At 44.3% G+C, this 13933-nt stretch overlaps 1 protein-coding gene across 5 annotated transcripts in view; it reads left to right on the top strand.

Moving 5' to 3' along the window:
- Positions 1-13933, top strand: part of SYNJ2 (synaptojanin 2) — a 104220-nt gene that overhangs the window by 85162 nt on the left and 5125 nt on the right. For 3 of the 5 annotated variants that reach the window (XM_025202648.1, XM_006022377.3, XM_025202649.1), the window contains exons 19-26: positions 789-1007; positions 2380-2458; positions 3441-3609; positions 3995-4159; positions 7893-8027; positions 8736-8848; positions 10102-10210; positions 12297-12499. In XM_025202648.1, coding sequence (XP_025058433.1) covers positions 789-1007; positions 2380-2458; positions 3441-3609; positions 3995-4159; positions 7893-8027; positions 8736-8848; positions 10102-10210; positions 12297-12499 — 1192 coding nt within the window. The remainder of the gene's footprint in view (positions 1-788; positions 1008-2379; positions 2459-3440; positions 3610-3994; positions 4160-7892; positions 8028-8735; positions 8849-10101; positions 10211-12296; positions 12500-13933) is intronic. The other 2 variants (XM_014519342.2, XM_025202650.1) reach the window with 2 other exon arrangements.

Raw genomic sequence — 13933 nt, 5'->3', positions numbered from 1 at the left:
CATACTTAAAGGTATATTGTCCTCTTGGTATTTGTTCTTGGGGCTACAGCAAAGAAACTAGGAGCCAGAAAGAAAAACATTGTTCATGACCTTGAATCATGTAACACTTAACCTCCATTAACCCTAATGGGAAATAACTGCATTCTCATGCTACACAGGGATGTTGTGGGAAAATCGATTGTATTAAGCATTCTGGTGCCTTTTAGATGGATGATCTCTCAGGTGATCTCTCTCTTCCAGCACATTGTCATAACTCTATTTTAGCTAAGTATTGTGGGAATTAGTATCTGGGAGATCACATGAGGCAGGTTCATCTGTTGCTGGAAAAAAAGGTATAATAATCCCATGGAGCAATGAACTGGGAGTCAGGGTGCTTGGGCACATGTAGGTACTCCCATGCCTTCTGTCAGCTACCCTGGCACCATTACAGCTGGTACCTCCCGAGGGTGTGCTTGGCATTTGGGCAGCACAGCTGGTGAGGAGGAGCTCCCAGAAGCATAGATTTGGCTGTGCCCTATCACTGCCGGGTCATGGCAAATACTACCTGATGCTAGAACTACTGCCCTCAGAGGCAAGTGAGTTGTGAGAGGTCCTTACTGTGTGACCTTGGACAGGCTGTATAATGTGGGGATTACCCACATCAAAGGGGGTTTTGTTAATGTCCATATACCCAAACATTTGCACATCCTGTGGTTTGACGTTTATTTGAAATAACGCAAAAGTAAATATCTGTGTGTGTGTGTGTGTGTGTGTGTGTGCGTGCGTGCGTGCATGTGTACAAAATCTAGGCCCGTGTTAGCTATTGTAGAAGTGGAAGTCCAAGAAGTGAATGTGGCTGCCCGTGAGAGTGTTTTCCAGGAAGTGTCATCCTTCCAGGGACCACTGGATGCCACCGTTGTGGTCAATCTCCAGACACCAACCCCTGAAGAGAAAAACGAATTTCCTGAAGACTTGCGTACAGAGCTTATGCAAATATTTGAGAATTATGGCATCATTGTTCTTGTCAGGTAAGTGTTTACTCTGTGATGGATTCAGTCTGTTTAAAAAAATCCTAATTAAAATAAAATCAACTCTGGGGAAAAAGACAACAATTTCAAACTGTAATGTCTTATCATTAGTAGAAGAGATGAATAATTACTTGCTAGATACCTCTCAGTTTCCTACTGTCCCACTAAAAAAATTGCCCAAAACAGAGGACTAGCTCGTCTTTGGGGACTGGCTTTTGTGACCCCTCAATCTACTAAACTTGAAGCCAGGTGTTTAATTTTGCACCCTGCTGGAAGTTTTGTTTCAATCCAGTGGCGTCACTTTAAGGGCACAGGGTAGCAATTGGACTTCTTTGTTAAGGAAAACAGCCATAGCTTGGCACTACCTTATTCGCAGCACCTTTTGTGAAAGACAACAGGAGAAAAGAACCCAGCAGAAACTTGAGAAGGCTAGCAGGATTGCATGGTGCCATTGAAATGGAAGGCTTTTTACATAGTACTTTTCAGCTACAGAATACAATTAACTAGGATCATGCTGGGTCACCAAAAGCTGTCATCCATAGTGGAATATAACAAATCTAATCTCCTGGTGACAGTGCACATGGTTGGACACCAGGTCCAGGAAATAAGTTGCCTGGCAGTTGAGCTATTTGTGATTGGGAATATTTTTGGTAAACATTATCTATCAGCTTGACACTGCTTTGTAGCTTCACACATTCCCCAGAGGGAGAAAAGGGTTCTGGAGCGGTCTTAGGACCTCAGGACCACATGACCTGTGAAGGCTTGATGTGTTACACAGCTGCAGCAAAGAGTGAGAAAGCAGCAGGCTTCTCTTTTTCACACCTCTGTGTAGCTCACAAAACACTGTAGACTCTCAGGCCACAGGAAAGGCACTTTGTGCCCTAAAGCTTGTTCACCAGCTCTCCCAACTATACAACTGGTCCCATAAAAGATATCACAGAAATCCTTACCTTTAGGACACTGTGGTTACCTTTAGGACATTGTAGTAATGGTTGAGGAGAATGCATGCTTTTTCTGATGCAGTCTATGTAGTGTTAACCCAGAGCAGCTGAAGCAGAGAGAAGGGGGAAATGGTACAGATGAAAGGATGGATGCAATATTTGCTAAACCTCTGCTCATACCAATGAACCTTTGTCTCAGGAACAGTGTACCATTAAAATGCACTCTGGGTCTTTATGAGGGAGGTGGGGGTATAAAGACAGAGACAGTGCTGGGCAACATAGTGTTACCTGCTACAAAGAAAACATACTTGTAAGTAAAAGCTAAATGCAAAAAAAATTGTCTATGCAAAATTATTGGCATCACTGTGAAGCCTACTATGTATTTCTGGAACACAAATTATACTGTTGTTTTCTCTGTCTGTTCCTGTTAGGATAAATGGAGGTCAGATGCTGATAACATTTGCAGACAGCAAGTCAGCTCTTAATGTTTTGGATATAGATGGCATCAAGGTACAACTATATCATGTTTGTTTTAATGAATTTGCATGCATTGTATCTAAAGGTGGGTTTCTAAGATTATAGTGAGGCACTATAAATTGGTAGTTTTATTTTCAAGGAAACTGAAGACTTCCAGTGCTCATGGATCCCATAGCCATGAGGCTTAGCATTTTGCAGATTGTCCTTTATTAGGAAGACAGGACATTGCTTCTTTTGGAGCTCCCTCAGAAACAAAGTTCTGGAGCCAGTCTACGGTATCGCTACAGAACATGTGGACTTTATGACTATTTAGTCATTTGAAGTAGTACTCTGAGGAACACCTTTGCCAAGTCCTCTTTATGCTTCTTTAATATAGTACAAAACCTCTTTGGCATCAAGCGTCATGGTGCCATTGTGATTTGAGTATGAAATGGATCAGTAGCAACAATTCTAATCTACTTCACGACATATTTCCATAAAGACTGTAGCTGCATTTTTTTGTTAGCTGGGCATTTAGTTTTCATTTGGTTTGCTTTGTTTTTTTCTGGTAGTTGGGGTGCTCCTTTATCATTAGTTATCAGACTACAAGGTCTCGGGTGAGATTTCCAAAATGTTTGCATGAACACACGCTTTGTGCTTCAAGACACTGAGGCAGTTTTGAAAATTCCATCTCTGTAGTCATTTTAAAAGCTGTATAGTATCATTTCTCTGATATTTTATATTTTGCTCTCAAATGATAAATAATGTGCTGAGCCACTAGAAATTGCAAGGTTTATGTCAACACAAATGCTTTGAAGAAAGGCAGCCACAATGTAAGTGTGTGCCCAATAAAAAACAGAGTTCTTCAGTTAATACATGGAAGGTTAATTCGTAAGACTAGAGGATGGTCTTTTCCCTGATGATGCTAGGGGAAATGCTTCCTTTTCATTGAGCTTCTGAAGTAAATGTGAGGCCATCTAGGTTTCTGCATTATTCTTATTTCCTTAAAAATGAAACAATTCCTTCTTGGCTTTAGGTTAAAGGTAGAGCTGTGAAGATCCGGCCCAAGACTAAAGATTGGCTGAAGGGTCTTCAGGAGGAAATCACTCGAAAACGAGACAGTTTTGTACCCATGTCACCTACAGCAAACTCCTGTCTGTTAGAGGAAAACTTTGACTTCTCAAGTCTAGACTACGAATCAGAAGGTCAGCAGCACAATTATAGGCTGGGTTAAGAGAATTCAGCTTTCTCATTTTGTGGGAGGGGACACAGACCTGTATGATTTCTAATGAAACAATAACTCTAAACAACACATTCATAGCTAAAACCCTCACCCTGCATTGTATCACACAGAGCCTTGATGATGAGAGAAGATATCACCTGGCCACATGTGCTCAGTGTTATAATATGAACTATCAAAGTCACTGTACATTAGAACGATCCCTATACAAAACAAAGAACAGTGAAAACGTGTAATCAGTCAGAAATCTGCTCAGCTTTAACTCTCCTGCATAGTAAAATCATTTTAATTGAAGTAAAAAGAAAGAGAGACTGTGCCTTTCATAATATCTATGGCCAAATCTTTTTCAGGTGATATATTAGATGAGGAGGAGGAGTATTTGGATGATGTGCTGCCTCAGCATCTAGTAACAGAGATATCAGAAGACTTTCCTGAGGGCCCTGAACATTTTGCCTCTGTAGTACTTTCAAACAAATCTCTGATGCTGACGGGAAGGAATTCACATCTGTGTAAAGGTAACTCACGTGGCTTCTTTAAAGCAGGCCTGAAAGATTATTTTCTTGTTTCTCTCTATGGGCATTGCCCTGTTGACCTGTTACATCATCTCTTGTGTTTAACCTGTAAGCCCTCCAGGGTGGAGACCACCTTTCTGTTGTGTATTCAAATAGCATCGGGGACAATGGAACCATGGTCCTTGATTGAGACTCCCAAGCACTATGGCAATACAAGTAGTAGCTAATAATGCTTTAGTCTGAACTTTTCTGTATGCCAGGAGTGGCCAACCTGCAGATTGCAAGCTGCAAGGTAGCTCCCGGGCAGTTTATATGTATGTGGCTCCTAAAAAAAGTAATTTAATGACAAATTATGTGAATTTCAGCACTGTACTCATGTTATGGACTCCGGGGTTTTTATCTCACAAGTTATATGTCCTGAAGCTCTTGACTGTGTCAGAGTTTTAGTTTGTGCCGAGAAAGGGTTAGGAAGTTTAGCCACCTTTGCTCTGTCCTGTTTGGGACAGGGTAGCTGTGCCTCAAAGGGGTGCCTTGCTATCTGTATTACATATTAGACAGAGGTAGGCTTACTGCCATTTTTAAATTGGTCTTGTATCACATAGAACTAAAGCATACTCCACAGAATTGTCCCTATTGTCCTTTATGTTCTTGTTAATGGTGGCCTGATCTGGGAGGCATTTGACAGGTTTCCTTTAACTTTAGTGGGCTTTAGAACAGGCCTTAATGTAATAGGCATGGTTGACAGTCAGGGAAGATCCACAATGGGCAGGAAGTGTGATTGCCCCAGGTCACCATTTGCTCTGGGACTATCAAATATGTACCTACTCATGTGTCCCACATCCAGGGCAAGGGGGAACCTCAAGACTTTTCTCCATCTCTACAAAGACCTATGTACCCCACAACAGCCAATAGAATCTGCACTTTCCAGAAAAAATGGAAATACAGTCAATGAACTCTTGCAAAGGAGTTCCTGTCACCTCAAAGACTAGCCAACCTCTTTGCCCTGCTTCACTCCCATTTTACTTATTTGGGACAATTTTGAGGCTCAGTCACCCTCTGACGTTAAGCATGGTGAGCTTTAAAATCCTGCACATTGCCCAAGATAACTACAGTGTTACCTTGGATATGTGCAGTATTCTTCCTTCATAGTGTTGAGATCCTAAAGCTATTGACATAACTTGGTAAATTTATCTTAGTGACTGATTTAAAGGATAACCATCCTGATGTAAAATTACTGATGCTCTGTGTCTGTTTGCTTTTGGAGTGATCACCTTAGGCAGCGTTGCAAATGTGCAGTATTTTTCTTCCTGTCCATCTGTTTTGTTGTAATGTTATAATGCAATAAGTCTTTAAAATGAACCATATGAAGCTATGAAAACACTGGTCTCAATTACATCTGGAGCTAGCCTTTCTGGTAATGCTGCTCTCCTGGATTGTGATCTGGCTTCACTTTAGTGGCCAAGCACAGTAAGACTGGGCCAGAAGTTGAACACTTCAGTGCAGCAGTAAACAGTCTGGTCATTGCCTCTCTTCTGTCCCCCTCTTTACTATTCATTTGAAGAGGATGATCTTTCAGCTACAGAGGCATGGTCTGTCTTCCAGTATAAAATGGGAGTTTTAATCTATGCTAAAGACAGTCAGAAAGAATTCATAAAAATCAAATGAAATTCATAACTTCATGCTGACCAGGGTTCTAAGTGCTCAGCGATTTATAGCTCTCTTCACTTATCTTGAGTGCAGCTTGGTCAGTCCTAGTGACCTGACCTAGAGCCAAGAAATAGCCTCAGTGTATTAAATGCCATCAAACCAGACATTTCACATTGCACAGGGAGTTGTCCTAAGCACACCTCTGGTCAGCGTGCAGGTGAATCATTAAACCACAGGGAACCACAGTAATTCTTTTCAACCGTACAAAGGCACACTTGACTAACTCATGAAGTAAACAAAGCACAGTTTGATGGAAGGTGGTTGCAGCTGGGGCTTTGTGGGTCCCGACTCTCTCCAAATCCAGGCTGGCTACACATTACATGTGGGTTGAAAGCCTCTGACATTTCAAAGGTCTCCCAAGTATGCTTGTGCTGCTCCTAATGCAGTGGATGCCAACAGTATACAAGTACTATGGAAACAGATGGAAACCAAAGCAACAGTGGAAGCACCAGTGCAGTCTGTGTTTTTGAGGTCAGCAAAGGCACAGCCTGATCTCACTTAAGCCTGCCCAATAAAAAGTATTGGCCAAGATCTTATTTTTGCTGAGTGATTGTCTTGCCTGAAGATTATTGCCAAAATTCCCCACCATGCCTTTTGTCCTCAGTCACGGTACTGGTACAAACCTCTGTCTTCCCCAGGCAAGCCCTTCCTTATTCAGGTCTTGGCTCTGAACATCTGGCAAGATAGCGCAGCTTCCCAGCCGTGTCGCTGAGGCTGCTCTCTGGTATTGCATGGGTACAAGAAATCATGAGGAAGCTCAATATTCCCTGCAGAGCAGGGCTCTGTAAAACAAAAGGAGGTTAGGTTTGTGCAGAAATGCCTGAAGAGAGAGCACTTTCTGCTTTGTTCCTTCCCCTTCCCTCCTCCCCCCACATCTGCAGCCAGCAAAGGCAAAACTGAACCAGATGCCCCTTGGAGACCAAAAGCTTTTGGGACTGGCTGCCTGACTGGGCAAGGAAGAAAAACAGGGAAAGTGAAATGAAAGCTCCTGCTTCTGCTAGCTGTTCCCTGCAGGACAAAGTCAGTTTCTGCTTCTGACCTTTCTAGCTGTCAAAGAGAGGCCAAGGCAGGATGAAAGATGGTCTAATAGGCCAGGCGTTGATAGCAGAGTCCAAGGACATAAAGCAGAGGCAGACATGCTAGGCCCAAAGCACTGCTAAAAAGCACAGAGCCAAAAAACAGACAGTTGTTCTCTTCCATGTTAGCCACGAGACTGGCCTGCTTCTGTGCCAGGGAAAGCTCTGTGACCACTTAGCAAGTGGGGCAAGTTTGCCTTTCCTGAGAGCATGACTGCCTTCAGGTGCTTGGGAAAGGCCATAGGAACTGGCCTGTGACTAGTCCTCATTACCAGGGATCCTGGTTTTCTCTGATTTAAAAAAAAAAAAAAATCCCCAATTTTTGGTTTAAAAAAGTAACCCAAAATTCACATTTTTCCATGATTAAAACGTAACACCACTATATATCTATCTATATATTAGTGGTGTTTTATTTCAGTCAGAAAAATGTTGATTTTGGATTACTTTTTTAACCTGAAAATTGGGGATTGTTTTTTATCAGAGAAAACCAGGATCCCTGCAGTCATCACTAACGGCTCATCAGAGTGTGCGAATCACAGTGTATCAGTGTGGCTGGCTCTTGGGAGCTGGCAGTGTGCTATAGTGGCACTAAAGGCTTTGCCTAGAGGGCACCCAGGCTAGTAGGGTGAACAACCCTGAAGTCAGAGGTGGGTTGTTTCAGCTTGAGCTATTAATGGCACTAGTTACAGTGACAGGAACATATTTGAGAAGAGGAGTGGGGGGTTTTCTAAGGTGGAGAGTGTGCTGCCTAGGGCAAGCATCACAGTAAGAAACAGAGAGATGAAAGAGGGGCGTCATACTGGCTTGTTAAGGTGGAGCCTTCTAGTTGGGTAACCATGTCTTGCATCTGAATCACAGTTCTCTTTTTCCTGACCTTTCAGGTTAGGTCATCTCTACCATAGTTTTTCAGATGGTTAAAAAACAGCCTTTTCTTGTTATGAACTGTCCCCTAGACGATGCTGACTTGGCTGAATTAAAGCAGGAGTTGGAAGAGGGTGGGGATTTCCGGCATCGTTCTCCCAGCAGATCTCTGTCTGTTCCAAACAGGCTTCGCCCACCACCGCCCCCACAGCGCCCTCCCCCTCCTGGTAAGATTTCATGTTCTTTTTTAAAGTCACCCCTCTGTCAGCACAACCCAGTGGCCACACTGTTGCTGCCAGTGTCAAACCAGTGAATACACAGGCCCGTGGTTGCTGCCAGTGTCAAACCAGTGAATACACAGGACAGTGGGTTTTTTTAAGACAAGCGGCATATTTGCCTTCACTTTCTGCATTTCCCCCCTGGAGGTGGCTGCAGCACGATGACAGGTGAAATAGGCTGGAATGAAAGGTATGCTTGAAATGAAAGTCCTTTCTTAGCTTTAATCAAGTTCTAATGGCATACAAAGTTCCTTACCAATGCATTGGCTTCCTGGGGGCTAGTATTTATTAGGTATCCTCATATTTATTCTCAGTGATTTAGTGTTTTAAGAAAATGCTCTGTTGGGCATTTCCCATGGCACTTGCTAGTTTTAACTTTAGTGCGCACTATTCCTATTGGATATTTTAAAAGGATTTTGTGCTGTCTGATCTTACCCTTTTCCACTTGGCAGGGAACATTTTCACCCCCTTCTCCATGTTTGGAATAAAACTGAATGAAACAGAGCTTTTCTTGTCTTCTTGGTGTTAAGTTAGGTCATTCTAGGGTGAGAGGTTCTTTCATTCTCTGTTTAAAACAAGGTACACACTTCATCCCGTTACAGAGAAAGCACCACACTGGCTCCCAAGTTTGAAAATTCATTCATGTTCTCCTTGCAGCTGGAACATCTGTCAAAAAATCACCATCTGACACTCCCACCTCTTCAGGAGGACACTCCCTATGCTCCATCTTGGCAACAGCAAAACTTCTCCCAGGGGCACCTCAGCAACCAGTGAGTCCTCCATCATCACAGCTCCAAACACCTCAGTTAGAAGGGGATGATCTGCTAAAGATAGTCTGATCACACCAGCCAGCAGGTGATGTAACTTAAGGCAGGTGGGCTGAGCAGAGCAGCAAAGGTGGAGTTTTGGGATGACCCAGTAACTCTGAGATAGAATCAGAGACCCCAAAGAAAGCATGTTGCACATGCATATGCACACCACATGCAGGCCACATGCTGTTAAAGTGATGGGTTCCTTCACAACTTGAAGATTCATACATTACAAAAACCAAACATTCCTGTCCTTAAAATGCTTATACTATCTGCTACTAGCTGGATTTAGTCACTGCAACCTTTTGCCAGTGGCTTCTCTTTTGTGCAGACATTTAGCCTCTGTAGACAAGACACGGCACCCCTGCAAATCATCCAACAGAGAGGCCACAGCAGGTGGGGGCTGAGGCCAGCTGGCCCAAATTAACTTGATATTGTACTGAAATCCCAATGGTTCAGATGGCTGGGGAAGTAGAGGGTGAGCATGGTTAAAACCCATACAGGACAGGTAAGTTTTATATCACTTACAACTGATGCAGTCTGAGTTTGGCATGATGAAGTTGTACTGCAATACTGTATTTTTCACATACAACATGCACCCCCGCCCCCCCCATCAGACTCCCAAAATTGGGGTGCATGTATCATGGGGAGCCCTGGGGCTCTTTAGCCTGAAAAAGTGCAGGCTCAGGGGTGATCTGATGGCCACCTACAAGTTTATCAGGGGTGACCACCAGCATCTGGGGGAACATTTGTTCACCAGAGCGCCCCAAGGGATGACGAGGTCGAATGGTCACAAACTACTTCAAGATCGTTTCAGGCTGGACATAAGGAAGAACTTCTTTACTGTCCGAGCCCCCAAGGTCTGGAACTGCCTGCCACCGGAGGTGGTTCAAGCGCCTTCATTGAACACCTTCAAGATGAAACTGGATGCTTATCTTGCTGGGATCCTATGACCCCAGCTGACTTCCCGCCCTTTGGGCGGGGGGCTGGACTCGATGATCTTCCGAGGTCCCTTCCAGCCCTTATGTCTATGAAAATCTATGAAAATCAAGCAGGGAAGCTGATTTTCTGTGCCAAAAAGAAAAACACCCTGCTTTGATCCTTGGTCCACGGCACACTACAGTGCACAGCTTGCAGATCTGAGGGCTGCCCCGGAACCATTGTTTTCCAGCAGGATGACTCTAATTATTTTTTCCTCTCTTTATTCTCATAAGCCCAAAGTCCGGACTGGAATAAGCAAGCCTTATAATGTCAAGCAGATCAAAACCACCACAGCTCAGGAAGCAGAAGAAGCTATTAGATGTCTAATGGAAGCAAAAGGAGGTGAGCAGAGCTATCCAACAGGAATTTAAAATCACCAAAGAACAAAAACTCCAGGCTTATTCCATCCTCCCTCAACTACCACCCAGATAAGAGACTCATTTCCTTTCAAAAGCTGAAATCAAACAAAACCCTGCCTTTGGGTTATAGTGAGATTTCCCTTGGAAGGGTTATTGTCTGTTTCAATAACACGAGCCTTTTGGTTTCAAGGTGATTTAGTTATTTCTATATAAAGTGACCTGATCTACTCTTTAAAATATCTCCTTGCAGTATCTGTAGATAAGAACACCTTAGATATGTATAGCTGAATGCCAGTGAGCCAAACTAATTAGGTCCCACCCCTTTGTGGTTAGGAAGATGTGGAGGTCTTGCTGGTTGCCAGATGGGGCCAGGAAGGAATTTTTCCCCCCTCCTGTTACTACAGGTGTCAAGGGTATTTTTTTCATCTTCATCAGAAACATTGGGTGTCGGCTGCAGCCAAGGCTGGGGATTTTCTACCAATCCCTCTGCTGGGACTAAAGCCCCAATGTTCCCGGTCAATGTTTCACCCTGCCCAGTTTGGACCAATCACCACATCTTGGGGTCAAGAAGGATTTTGTCCCATGGTCAGATTGGGTTGGACTGCAAGGGTTTTTGCTTCCTGTAAGGGGGACATAGGGGGCATGGCCCTCTTCTTTGGATCTCTCAAGTGTATTTTAACAGCCCTTGCAGCAGTGGGACATGGGCAATGCCCATCTCCCCTGCATTACCTGTGGCAGGGAGAGCGTTCTTGATGTTTTTGGCAACATGCCTAGTAGTTGCAAAGCAAGGTTATGTAGTTTTAGGAGTAGGATAGACAAGCACTTGTATGAGGAGGTTTGGATAGGGAGGTGGATAGAGATGATCCTGCCTTGAGCAAGGGCCTGAGCAAGTGACTGCCTCAAATCCCTCCCAGCCTTACTTCTCTATTATTCTAGGCAATCAATAACTGTATACTCTAACTGTGACCTCTACATGCTCCTATAGGTAACAGTCACAACTGATATGCACTCCTGAGTTGTTATGCTCCCCATTCCCTTTTGATGTCTGGAAAGAAACTGCACTGTAGAAACAACATGTGATTGATTGGGACATGGTTGTTTCATGTTCGCTGTCTTTAGGTCCAGCTGTCCTCAGAGAAATGGCTGGGTACCAGTGGCACCTTCCTCCTCAACAGCTGCATTACCTGCAACTTGGAATTCACAGAGGGGTTTAAATCACAGGATTATTCACTGTGCCAGGCAGCAGTGCAAAGCCAGCACACCCTTAAGGGAGCTCATGCAGCAACTAAAGTATTAACTAAGTCCTTTGCAAGTGAAGGGCTTCCATTGCTGAGGAAGCATAAACCAGAAGGATTTCAGCATGACTCCCAGATCCTGTCCTCCATATGCATTGCTGGCAGTGAGAATTTCCCCATTTGTAAAACTGAGCAAACGTAATCTGCAGTCAGAGAGACCACTGTCGTGGAACCTTGTGATGCTGCTGGCATGTGGACTGGTCAGAGCAGAGTTGTCATTTAAGTTAAAAGAAGTCTTTTTTATTTTGCCTGGGCTTGGATAAGAGAACTAAATTGTCTGGCTTCACTTTAGGATTTTCATGCTCTACAACCACTTACCTCTTACACAGGGCTTTTCATCCATAGATCTCCACATGCTTTCGAATTATCTCCTGCAGAAGCTAAGGCACAAGGAGAAGCTGTTTGCTCAGTGTCACCTACCAAGGTTTGGGCAGACTCTGGCATTGAGCCTAGCTCTCCCGAGCTGCAACATCTTAAGTGCTACAACACACACCAGCATAACACAATGTGTGGGCTTGAAGTACTGTGGGCAGGGACACACAAGCTTTTTGCTAACTGGTTTCATGAATTTAAACCTCCTATTGACGTGCATGGTAAAGTTACACATTAATTTCCAAAACCTTCATCTTCAGACTGAAGAACAAGCCTTTAATAGTGAGGGCACGCGCGCGCGCACACACACACACACACACGCGCGCGCGCGCCAAAGAAAAAGCTCTTCATGCTACACTCCAGATGGCCTCAAACAACTGGCTGTCTTTTTTTCCATTTCAGGAGTACAAGAGGAAGCACTGAAGCCTGTTCCACTAAGAACCCAAACAGTCACTAAACCAGAACCCCTTCCCAGCATTGCAAAGTCAGCATCCTTTCAGGGGTCACAACCAGGACCAGCACTGGTGCCCCATCGCCCACCACCCAAAGTTCCAACTGCTAAGAAGCCAGTGCCTCTGCAAAGGACAGGAGTCAAATCGGAAAATGTAAGACAGCTGCAGCAGAGCTCATCCCGCTCTTTGTTATGCACAGGAGAGGCAGGCTGTTTAACAGTTTGCATGAAGTCCTGCCATTTGAGCTCAAACTGATTCTTGCCAGATGTCGCCAAACTGTCATTGCATATTGCAGTCACTGTGACCTAGATACACAATAAATGAACCCCATATAAAAGAGATATTCATAGACCAGCATCAGGCACTTCGACAAGCTGTCACTAAACGGAGCTACCCTTATTAAGCTCTTCCTCAGTCCATCCCCCTCTTTTTGTTGCTGTCCCCTCTGACATTACATCGCCTCTGCATTTCCCTATTTTATTTTCAGAGGTAATCCATTAGGATCCAGCTCCCAAAGCAGTGACTCCTCATTCCTGTGTTCATTTCTAGATTTTGCTCTACTGATCACACCACATCTGGAAACACCCCATAAGTGCATTTCTTTCAGACAGACCAGGAGGAAATTCTCAGTCTGTTAAAATAGTGAGATTTAGGGGGGTTTTGAGGCATATGAAGAATCTTATCTTAATAGTTCTCACCTCTATGCAAAGTGAAGACAAAGGTGCTTGGAAATCTTTGGAGGATTTTTGGCAGAAGGTGCTTTCAAAATAAAGCTCTCACAACTAATTTTGTTCTTGTGTAAGGAAAAGGGTCCCTTTCAAAACAAGACTCTGTGGGTTGGGTTTGAACCCTGAACAACAGGGGATAGGAAACCAGGGCTACTGTCCCATGGCAAATACCCTAAACATGAGGCTAGAGTTTCCCAGCAAGTACTCTAGGAGCTATGAGGCTTTTATACAAGTGGCAGGTTCCCCAGCCACCACCTTTTTAAAAGGAAGAAGAGAGTTGCTCTTAGTCTTTTGAAAGGGTGGGTTTGCCCTCTGAGCTATGGGCCCCCTGTGGATGGCAGCACCTCCTAGAAACCCTGAGTGAGGTACCTAGGAGATGGGATGTAAACACTTATCCCTATCCCTGGTATTTCCCTGTTAACTAGTTGTAGGGACCCACTCGCTGACTATGCTGCCCTGAAGCTCTTCTCTGCCTCACGTATTGGCCATTCTGGATTTAACTGTCCCCATGCACCATATAAGGAGCCTGGGCTCCAGGGTTTATTGAAGCTGCTGCATAGGCTAGCTGTACCCCAGACCTGCACCTGTAAAATAGCATAAAAGGGGATAAAACATGCCCCCTCACCTCACAGCATTGTTGAGAGGACTATTAAAGCACGAGAGTGTGCCCTGATGCCACACTAATGAAGACAGTATAAATACCATAGGTTGGTACAGGGGTCAGCAACCCCCAAGGACGTGTGCCAGAACATGGTATGTGAGGTCATTTTGTTTGACACACCACAGCTGACCTGGGCCCCAGGCAGCTGCCGCCAGCCACAGAGCCCAGGCTGTTTGCAGCAGGCAGGTGGGAGGCTGC

The sequence above is a fragment of the Alligator sinensis genome, unplaced genomic scaffold, assembly GCF_000455745.1.
Source record: "Alligator sinensis unplaced genomic scaffold, ASM45574v1 scaffold331_1, whole genome shotgun sequence".
Taxonomy (NCBI): domain Eukaryota; kingdom Metazoa; phylum Chordata; order Crocodylia; family Alligatoridae; genus Alligator; species Alligator sinensis.
The sequence above is the reverse complement of the archived record's forward strand: the minus strand, read 5'-3'. Positions and strand labels throughout refer to the sequence as shown.